Source organism: Megalopta genalis, chromosome 1 (genome assembly GCF_051020955.1).
Source record: "Megalopta genalis isolate 19385.01 chromosome 1, iyMegGena1_principal, whole genome shotgun sequence".
Lineage (NCBI taxonomy): Eukaryota > Metazoa > Arthropoda > Insecta > Hymenoptera > Halictidae > Megalopta > Megalopta genalis.
In genome coordinates this window covers 34,304,193-34,315,685 of record NC_135013.1, presented here as the reverse complement: position 1 = coordinate 34,315,685, position 11,493 = coordinate 34,304,193, and the positions used below count along the sequence as shown (strand labels likewise).

The window sequence follows — 11,493 nt, the reverse complement described above, 5'->3', positions numbered from 1 at the left end:
ATCCGTCCCGTAATCCGTTTGCAGCAACAATCGTTTTATTTCATAATTCGATCCTTAAACCGCATAAATTATCATGAACTCGATACGGCCGATGCGAATAATAACTGTTTTTTTGTTTCGGATGTAGTAAAAGAAAAGAATTCTTCCGACACAAATTGCACCATTGATTACATCAACTTATGTATGTAAATTATAGTGCGCAGTCACATCCCGCGTTTAAACAAGCGCGCGAGACACATTGGCAGACTAGCAGAAAACATTCAAAACATTGAACTTGACACAGGGAAACGCACGTGGTACAATATAATGTAACCAAAAATCGTGTCCTGAAGATTTTATTTGCAAGTCAATTTAAAGCGGGATATGCAATTTCGAAAATTATACTCAACGAATGGTATACGTTTGTGAATTCGTCGTAAGAAGTTATTTAGCCTCGAGCAACAATGGAAGTTAGCGTGGGAGATGTTGTTATGCCTGGTGATGTCGTAAAGGATATTGCAACAATTAACAAAAAGGAAACAATTATTTTAGGACCAGGTCTACGCCGCGAATCCGACACGGTTTTTGCGTATAAGGCGGGAATATTGAAGAAGACGAATCCAGCTGTATATTATGTAGATAGCTACCAAAAACGGTAATGTTTATTCATTTTTTAAACAATCCCCGTCCAGATATACTTGAGAATTGCGCTCCCGTAAATTATTGTACTGACTAATAAAAATTAAAAAATGTTTAAAAACCATATATATTGTTTGTTAAATGCGCCGAATGATTATGTTAAAAATTATAATTTGTTTTTTAAAGATATGTACCAAATCGTGGCGAAAACGTTGTGGGTATAATCACTCAAAAGGGTGGTGATATTTTTAAAGTGGATATAGGGGCCAGCGAACAAGCATCTCTTTCGTACCTTGCTTTTGAAGGTGCTACAAAAAAGAATCGCCCTGATCTTCAAGTTGGTGACCTTGTCTTTGCAAAACTTTTGGTTGCCAGCAAAGATATGGAATCAGAACTTGTATGCGTGGATTCCCATGGCAAAGAAAAGAAGTTAGGTGTTCTAAAGTCCGATGGTATGTTTTTCACGTGTTCATTGAGTCTCATCAGAAAGATACTGAATCAAAGTTCTCCACTGTTTAACACACTGGCACGTAGTCAGGCATTTGAAGTAGCTGCTGGAATGAATGGCAGAGTGTGGGTGAAAGCAAGGACTATTCAGGAGACTATAGCAATAGCCAATGCTATTTTGGCTGCAGAGTACGCTACTCCAAACAACATAAAAAAGATATGTTCAGATATTGAAAAAGCTTTGCTTTTGACACAGTCAGGTAACGATGAAGAAATGCAATGAAGAAAATAAATAACGGTCATCTGTTATGAATGATTATTTATTGTACCAATATTATTAATGATTTTTATAAATAAATCTGTATGATTTCTTATATGAAATGCTGTGATTATAGTGACAACCATTGTGACAACCATCGTGATAAAAATGTAGAATTAGAACTACATGTAGTACGTATAGTATCATTAAGTATATTGGTCAAGTCATTGCTATAGTAATGCAATGAAAAGAATCAGCAAATCTCTACTAAAAGAAAAATATGTACTTAAGTGTTTTAGTACTACTTGTATTTCTCATTCAGATTGCAGTTTGATAATGAACATTATTTGATGAGGAAAACAAATTAACAAATGATCAGAATAAATAAAAGTCTCATTTTTTATATACGAATGAGAGTATGAGCTACTCTCCTGAAAATGTTTTAAAGCAGTGTTGCTATCAGCACATAAATGTAAGTGTAAAATTGAATAAAATGATCTTCTGATATGTAACTAATGTCTTTATCTGTAGTATGAAAGCTATACTCTAACTAATGATAGTATTAGATATTCAAGCACAACCTTGACTTTCTTTATTTTTTCCCACAAAAATATTTAAACAACTCTTAAATCAAGCATTATTACACATTTTTCCATATTTTTTGTCTTTCTAATACAGGATTTGTACGTGATGAAATGTGCATTGTATATAGTTTGTAAAACAAACTGTGAACATGTCAGGAAAACTCTTTTCTAAATGCTATAGCCATGTATAATAGCCATAGAATGAATTCGTACAACAGTTTAAAACTAATATTAACACTGACTCAGCGTGAACAATACTATATGTATGTGGAGTATTATTAAATATTAAATAACAATAAAGCGACACAGTATATTTATCATAAATAAAAGAAATTAATATAATGAAGCATTCCTTTTTAACAATTTATACAAAATATAGAAACAAAACAATAATGCACGGACAGTATATACAAATTTTGCTTCATACCTACTTTCACATTTTTCTTTTTATAAAATAAACAATTAGCTTAACCATTTCGAGAAACAATGAAAAAACACTTTGGATCGCAGATCGTACATAATATCATATAACTCAATAGAGAATTAATACAAAGATGAATACCATCAATTAATTACCATTATAAATATCATTTACTATCACTTAAGTTAAAGGTATAAAACTAATATTATTACTCTAATAGACAATGACACGACAGACGTGTAGTTTTTACAAAAAGTAGGTTTTTCAAATCATGTCGGTATTTACAACTGCTTTTCTTTGCAAATACGTATCATATAAAAATCTTACATGCAAAACACAAAGAGCATAAGCTTTTTGTAAAAACCACGTTGCGTTTTTTTCTCTCTCTGGTATGTCATCGGCAGGTAATATGTATGTAGGGACGATCCATGGTGCTACTGGCAACCATTATACTATTCTATGGTCTAGTGCTTTATGTACTTAGTATATATTTCACATGAGCGTGCTATGTGAAGTAAATATATTAATGCATTACCGCCAAGTACAGATGTATAACGATGAACGTTATGCATATGTTGCATTTCATAGCTTCACGTTTTAAAAATATGATCAATGATGAAAAATAAGGTAGAAATTGGAACTGATATTTCTACAAATCATAAACTCTTTTATGATAGTATAAACGCAAAATATCTGCCATTATTACTGTAGGTATAGATTTCGGTTTATATAATCTTGATCTACCTCATAAAAATATATATCTATGTTACATTGTGAGGGCTTCAAAATAGCTTTTCGATATAAAAAGATAAAAAACGTTCTATTGTAAAGAATCAATTTCAGTGGTGCGCTTTTGATTTTTATATAATGACAATTAATTTTGGAGTTCCTAATTATGAAAATAATAAGAGAGAGTTATTTCCCATGATTTCTAAAAAAATACTATTCATTCTATCAAAAAAGAGACCGTGATCGTTACCTTACTATATAATATTGCCTTTAATGATATTATTTTATTGATTGTATTCCTAACGTGATAAAAGTCATTTTGTGAACATCCTATATTGCATAGGTAGATATGCAGATCTTTTACGGTATGCAATGGCAGACCTCTAAACACAGAAGACTAAGCATTATTGTTAGTTCTTGTAGCAGCTGGTAGTTATAAGAATAATTTTTCGCTTTATATATCAAGTTACATTTATACTTCTTTTTTATCAGGCTGCATCGTGTTAATGCCACTAAATGTAAAACCTATGCCTTCACCAGATAGCTTTGATAGAGACAGTTAAACATTTAACTTACAGTACACCTATTGTTATATATGTCAGCAGAAATAAGTGATTATATTCATAGTTGAGAATGTGCATGAGACATGAAGTGTCGAGTCATGAAGTAATTGTCAATACTGAACTCTGTAAATCTCTGTAAATCCCTGTAAATCAATGCTAATGTTTTTATGGAGAGAAATGTATCGTATCGATCGTACGTATACTATGAATTTATCAAAAAATATATACCACTGATAAAAAATTTGACAAAACAATTTGTTCTGCATTGTAAAAACTCTATCAAAGTAGGAATGCAAAATACGACTCGTCTAAAAGGAAAGAGGAACATGATTCTCTACATGAGATATTCTTAACGAGCAAACCTATCAGATCACTCTTGAAGCTCGATATCATAGCACAAAATTACCTATATGAATATGTAGATAAATATTATCATTGCGTTCCGGCATAATCGTTAGTTATATAAAAAATTGTCTTTGCTTATAGCTAAAATATTATGATGCCTCGGCTATATAAATATATATATTTATATCATTATCATTATTGTTATTATCATATTATTTTTCATTAGCGCATAGAATATTTATATATATATACCATTCACAACACAGAGTGCATAGTACGAAGCTGAACTGAATCTGTTCACCCCTAATTAGATTACGTACAAGGGAGGAACAGATCATGAAGCCTCAATGTAACAACGCACAACCAATTTTTATACAACCTGCGTGCACCAAATTTGCTTTCTGTCATCTCTCCTCGTATTGACAAAAAGCAAGATTTTTAACTTACATATTTGTATTAAGTAGAATCGTTAAGGTATTATGTTTCTGACAACATGAGCTTTACTAGTAACGGATGAAAGACTAATACAGACAAGAATCAATTTCCACAACCATTTCCATATTCATCACTTGGAGTGCTTTAACAAATAGCAATGAAACAAAAATGTACAACCTTCTGAACCTTTCCTTATGCAAAGAATTCCGTTCAAATTGTTAAAAATAAATATTGAAAAAAATTGTTTTTTTTTTTAACAAAAGAAGCATCTACACTAAGCACTCATTACATAATGCTTTTATAATGAATTTTACGCAACGACGAACTTCTGATATGGTACTACGTGTAAATTGTGGAAAATAATTGTATATTTGTTTGTACAGGAAGAACTCTTATCGAAATCATCAACCTTATTGATTGACTACGTTAATATTTTCTTCATTTATGTGATTCGTGTTGGATGATATTATGTTTCATTACAAATGAATATTCTCTGAAAAGACTTGTCTCGATGATCGATTATCAAACGTGATCCTATCAAAGATGATATCCAAAATATTTTAACTTATTCTACCTCTGCCCTATATTTACTGCTAATACGAATGGAATGATTCTCAACCGAAATACACGGTGTCCCAAGAGTAATTGCTCGATATCACGGAGACTAATGGATTTTTTGTTCGCTTTTTCCTAACACTGTATACTGGAACTTATTCATTATGGAATTGTGCTATCTGTTAAGAATTTCTTTTGATGAAATTTGATTTTACACATTATCAGTAATTCAATAGCAGTATTGCATTTGTTGTTAAGGTAGTGCAAAAGCATGTTGAAGCATTAGACGATGTTCGATCGATCACATGCAAAGTTCAAAGTATGGGAAATAGCATACCGCTATAAATAACGTTAACATAGTAGAATTATCTTTACAGTTAGAGTACTATGGTCTTTACAATTGCACAATTTCTGAATCACAGGATTTTCCCTAGAAAGAACATACAACATGTGCTTCAATTTCAACATTTAAGCTCTCTGTCGAAAAGAAATTATTAAAATATCCTTAAAAAACAAACGCGCTCTTACAACAACAATAAATAAACAATAACTTTTAGAAAGACACAAAAAAGGAACTTTTTCACCAACGACTTCTGCACACCTTAAAACGGCAGTAAGCAAGCCTTCGTTTGTCGTATTTGACAAAATCTGTTCAATCGGATGATTTGTGTTGCGGACAAAAATCTTACTTTCTGCATGATATTGTCCATTTAAAATTTCATATTTTTTTGTTCTCAGTGGTAACGGCTAAAAATAATTGCGTACAAAAGACGTTTCGATTCATGCAGAATGTAAGATGAATGCGTTGTTCGACATTAAGATTAATGTTTGCGTGACTTCAGTTTTCACAAAAAAATTTTTGTTTCTTTGTTCTTAGAATTACAGTCTTACTAAGAATATTCCTTTTGGCTTACAGGAGTTCGTTACTTTAAGCTCGATCAATGAGCAATAACATTATCGAATTTCAGTGTTGGAACGTCCTGGTAAACTTCCTCAAAAATGTGCTACTCCGTTTCACAAAACCTAGCAGAGTCTTTACGTACGCTTTTGAACACTTTACATTGTATTGTAAGTGAAAAATTTAACTTCCTTCGCGCGACTTACGCTCAAAGCGTACAGAATCTCGATTTCCTCGACTGTCTGATTACAAACACAAAACAGGTTTTAGGTGTTCGCGATGATGGTATAAGTTTCATCGCTTACCTGGTTCGTTAAGTGCTCTCTCATCGTTACACTGGTTATTCGAGGCCATCGTTTCGGTAATTCTCATATTACTTACGTTTAAGGTGACACATAAATTGTGCTCAAGCCACTTGTTAATAAAAAAAGCCACAAAAACCTAAGTATTTAGTTACTAAAGTCGCCTAGGTTGCACGACGCTGTTATTGTTCAGACGCGTCGTCGTTTGGTTATTGAAGTTCTCGTCTTGCGGAATGTGTTCTGTTCTTTCGTCGAAAAATCCTGGATTCAGAATGATGTTGGGAACCAGCTCAATCACTTCCTGCTCCTCCAGCTGCGCTGCAATTCGGGAACGGAGATTAATTTTCATTGGTCTAGGCCACGAGTTATATTAGCTTCTACCCTCTCCCTTTACCAATATTTTGCTGGGCTACATATATATTGGATCCAGAAACATCTTTGCAATATATACATCAAAAAATCAAAAGTTTGTAAGATAACATTTGGAATTCAATCTGTACAGTGAACGCATTTCTTACCCAGCAAATGTATGTGCTACCTTTGACCTATGTTTTGTACAGTCAAAGATCCACTAATAGCACATAATATTATCTAGGCCATAATGCTCTATCACTATTACATTACTCTCTATTCATTACACTAATCATTCTGCATACCAAATTTTATACAAACCACCAAAGCTTATATATCGGACACACAAAATGTTTTACAAAAAAGTTAGTAACAAATAGGACAATAAAGTTCCTTGGTGAACAATGTAGATAGTAAGTTTGGTGGCTGATGAAATCTATTCGTAAGAGATTCAGGTTTCATTCCTATGAGGAGTGTAGAAGGTGCTACTGTCAGGCAAACTGTATAGAAAAAGGTAAAAATATGTTACAGATTAATTTAGTGCTCTATGTTGTAAAGTGTTCAGTGCAAAAGTTAAGAGAGTGTTATTGTTAAACTGGTATATGGTACGATAGATTCATTAAGATGCTAGTAAGTTTTTAAAAGTTAAAATACTAGAAAATTTGTTAAATGCTAATAAAATTTGCAGAGCGCTTGCAGTAGGGAAATATCAGTGGAAGATAATTGGTTCTGTATTAGAATAGCACTAAATTGATTGAAAGGAGAATGGCTGATGTAAAGAAAGCTAGAGATCAGGGCCATAGATAAGTCAAGTGGTTAGTGATGCTATCGTTTCTGCTGCAGATCTTCTTCATTAGATAGAATACATTACACGGTTTGTAGTTGCTCTTAAAATTACACAATATTACATTGTTCTATTATATCGGATTTACTCGCGCGGAAGTAAGTGTGTTTCCTCAGCAGAAATAAATAGCATGAAAGAGAAAGAGTAGAAGCAAAAGCTCTTAGATAAAGTTACCAGGAAATGCTTACAGGGTACTTTGCACTCACGATAGAGGAGGTAACAAGTACCTATACCAAGAATCATAAGTGTACCCATAACTATGCCTACCGCTGCCACCCAGACACGAGTGTCAAAATTTTCTACACCTGATAAGAGATGTCTTGCAAGTTCTGAAATAATTGTCAATTATAAATAATAATACATTCTGCACATGCAGAGTTGTACTCTGTGAATTCGTTAAGCGGTAGATCTGTACCTAATTCCTCGACACTGTGATGCGTGTGACCTTCGACCTCAACGATCTCTCCTCTTCCCAGCTGATTTGTTGCCCACACTCGGAAAGAATACGTCGTGTTTGGCACCAAGTGATAAACATCAATTTGCCTCTACAAAATCATTCGTTTAAGGCAAATTAGTTAATGACTGGTAACATGAAATGAATATTGTGTTGTTAGAGTAAATTACAGAATTTGGTGGAATGTGCGTTGGAACAATAGGCTTCCAGTCTTCTGGTTCTTCACCCACATTCGGTTTAAGACGATATTCGGCAGTGAAATCTATGATAGGATAACCACCTGTGCCAGCTACTTCCCAAAGAATATTTGCCAATATTGTGGATGGTTTTACCCATACATTATGTAAAGCTGGAGGAGGAGCTGAAGAATAAGATAATAACGATAATATCAATGTCAGAAATTACATTACAGATGTTGTTAGAAATTTAATGACTTACTTCTAACTTGTACATTAATCCTAGTCTTGACAGCATCGTGATCATCATCTAAGGTGCATGAATAGTTCCCAGCATCATCCGCGCTAACATTGATAAGTTCCAAAGCTCCATTAGACTCAACCTTTAGTCGTCCAATTTGTTCATCCTCGCGTCCCTCTCTTATCCACAACACTCCAATAGTTCCACCTGACTGTGGTAGTGCATCTTCTTCTGCACAAGGTAAAGTCAAGTTCTGACCAACGTCTACAGCGACAAAATGCACTGGCACCAAAGTTACTGCTTCCTGCCATGCTAGAAATCATAACAAGGCCTTTAACTACCATAATTATATACAATACATATGTTAAGAATTAGAATAATCTTATTATACAAATAATCAAATTTTATATAAAAAGTTATACAACGTAAAAGCATTAAAACTCTACATAATAAAACTTGTTTAATTATCGCATAAGATTTAGTTATAGAAGAAATAATAATGAAAAAAAAATTGTTCGAAGTCGTCGACATACCAAACAGCTAATGTATATTAAAATGGTACAGGTAGCGTGTAGATTCGCAACTGTCAAATCATATTTCAAATGAAAAAGCGAAAGTAAAAGAATCGTTTCGGATGAGACAGGTATGCCAGTCGCGACGCACAGTTTATGTGCCCGTATGTTTACGGCGTGTTGAACACGGTTCTGCATAAACAAACCGTACATCCCGTACGCGAATTAATCGACTATATATACATTGTACAGGTACGAGTGACATGCGTCTGATAGATCGAGTACGAAAATATAGAATCGACGTTCTACCGATCAATGGACTCGCCGGAACGCTAGAGCTTGGATCTCCGCGGGTCAGATCGGAGTGTGTGTGTGGAAAAAAACAAGATACTTAGTGAAATTTGCATAACTCGACCCTGAATCGTAACGATCGTGTACTTAGCCCGATTCGCACGGTGTACGTATCCAAGCGCACGAGCACCGAACGAACGGTCGGTGTGTCACATTGATCGGCAGGTGCGCTCACGGCTGAGCGAATCTCTCCTCTCTCTTTCTATCTCTCGGTTGCTCACCTGCCAGGAAGAGTATCAGCGTGAGGATTCTATGCCCAGCCATTCTGCCATATTAGACGGTCTTGCGTGGATGTGTACGGAGACGCGTTAAGGATCTCTTCGTGGCCGCATCTTTGACATCGATCTTATTTTCTGCTTTTGAGAGAGCCACGGTACGCGGGAGCTGTCAAACTCATCACGCTTCGCGGAACACCGCCCGTCCGGCGCTCTTTGGATTTTATTGAGTTGCCTAAGCCGCGCTCTCGCGGCGACGCTGCGAACACGGTCGGAAACAGGGCCTGCAACTGCAACCCCACCGAGAACAAATGTAGCAACAGCTGTTCCGATAGCGAACGCCGTTCCCGTCACTCGATACCCAAAAATTTCTTCGCATACACTCGAAAATTGAGAAACATCTGACCCCTCTACGCGCTCCTAAAAAAATCCACGAAACATTCTTTTAAGTAGGATTTATCTAGAGCCGAGTTAGCTCGATCGTTTCGCTCTTCAAAATATGAAATTACGAACTAGACCGAACTGGTTAAATTAAACAAACAAGTCGCTACCCAATCATAGAGAATTCAAGGATTTCGCGAGGAGCGTACGGGGGGGTTAATAGACAGCTTCGATTAACCGTCGTAGTGTTTGAATTCTTCGATCGATCTCGTCGATTTAAATCGTTGCAACGCATATTGCGATATTTCAGCAATCTATCGAATCACGATAGCGATACAGCGATGCATTGAATGGTGCAACATTCGTTTCGTCGGAAGATGAACAGTACGTATCAAGCCATTCGATCGAGTAAGAGCCATTGAATACGATATTGTCGTTTTAATAGAACAACATAAACGATTCAATGATTTTACAATTTGAATCGAAGCTTCCGATGATTCGCGGGATGCGATTTCACGCGTCGTTATCGAGATTCAATTTTATCCCGCTCGAAGTGCCGAAGCATCGCACTGCGACGCTGCGAAATCAGTGCGATCAGAAATCAGGGCCTGCAACCGCAACGAAAACAAACGTTAACAGCTGTCCGGGTTATGTTATGGTACGCGCGTCAAATAACAAACGAACGTTCGAAGAACGAGGAAGATGTTTTCATCGATAGGCTCGGTTATCGGTGCGCCAGTAATCCTTGTCGTCTGATCACGATAGCCCGAAAAATCTAGAAATTACTAGTTACCTTGTTAAATTGGATCACTGCACACGCGGGAACGAGTGCATCGATACTCGCACCGTAGAACTGGTTGAATCTGCTTTACTGATTGAGGAAGAACCGTTCTATATCTTTCTCTCTGTCTCTGTCAGGATTAACTAGACAAAAACGATAGACACCTCGCAATGGGATAATCGCGGTAGTTGCGTATGATTGCTGGTGCGTGTGTGCGTGCATACGTGATACACCATTGTACCAGAGAACCAAGGAAACAAAGAGAACTGATTGAGTCCTGACGACGGATCGGTATGTATGTGCATGCACGCGACAAACGTAACGTGATCGATTTGTTTTTTCAAACAATTTAGCAGTCAGATCTATTGCCAACTACGTGTTTCCGGTTATACAAAAACGCCGGCCACATAGAGAAGATTATCTATTTTCATGCATCGAGCATATCCTGGTTTTATGTAACTATCGGGTAGTCCTTTGTCCGTTTTACACGGAAAAACGTACAGTGGGCCACAAAAGTGTTCGTCTCCACGCAGACGGTACATGCACATTGATTCGGTTTAATTTCATTGATTTTCTTTTCTTTTTGTACATAGGATTTTTGTACGTCGTTGTTACACACCTGGCTGAACTGAAATTCATAGCCGACGGAATTCGATGTGCACGAATTTTGCTGGAATTTCATTGAATGATTACAAGAGCACAAGAGATCCGAATTGAATAATCGTCGTTCCTTGTGTGCAAATATTTTTGCATGTACTCTATATCCGTGTACAGTAAGGGGAAGAAGTGTACGTGCGTCGCGCCGGTGTGTCAGCTTCAATCGACGATACTATTTTATTTATAAAGTTCAACGTTATTATGGTCACAGGCTGCAAGTCAATACAAAATTACGTTCTCGCAGAATAATCTGATAGAAATAATTCCTAGTTTAATATTATCCTGTTTGGAACAGCAGTGGCATTTGAAAGTAAGATTCTGCGACCAGATTATGCTGGTCACGTTTACTGTGCATCTATTGTAGTTGATTTTAA

General features: G+C 35.8%; 2 protein-coding genes across 3 annotated transcripts; one reads left to right on the top strand and one right to left on the bottom strand.

Annotated features, from left to right (window-relative positions):
• The first annotated feature begins 108 nt into the window (after window positions 1-108).
• On the top strand, window positions 109-1,836 carry Rrp40 (exosome complex component Rrp40). Its single transcript, XM_033465842.2, has 2 exons — window positions 109-634; window positions 805-1,836. Exons 1-2 carry the CDS (start codon window positions 444-446, stop codon window positions 1,346-1,348), a joined length of 735 nt encoding a protein of 244 aa, XP_033321733.1. The 5' UTR covers window positions 109-443; the 3' UTR covers window positions 1,349-1,836.
• Window positions 1,837-2,198: 362 nt separating this feature from the next.
• LOC117217929 (contactin-1) lies at window positions 2,199-9,448 on the bottom strand. 2 transcript variants are annotated; one of them, XM_033465838.2, is made up of 6 exons: window positions 9,307-9,448; window positions 8,244-8,534; window positions 7,976-8,166; window positions 7,767-7,896; window positions 7,540-7,680; window positions 2,199-6,474 (listed from the first exon to the last, which is right to left on the bottom strand). In XM_033465838.2, the coding sequence occupies exons 1-6, from the start codon at window positions 9,347-9,349 to the stop codon at window positions 6,311-6,313; spliced, it is 960 nt and encodes a 319-aa protein (XP_033321729.1). In that variant the 5' UTR covers window positions 9,350-9,448; the 3' UTR covers window positions 2,199-6,310. The 2 variants fall into 2 exon arrangements, with proteins under 2 accessions (XP_033321729.1, XP_033321731.1); XM_033465840.2 differs by having other exon boundaries at window positions 6,261-6,469.
• Window positions 9,449-11,493: the final 2,045 nt, after the last annotated feature.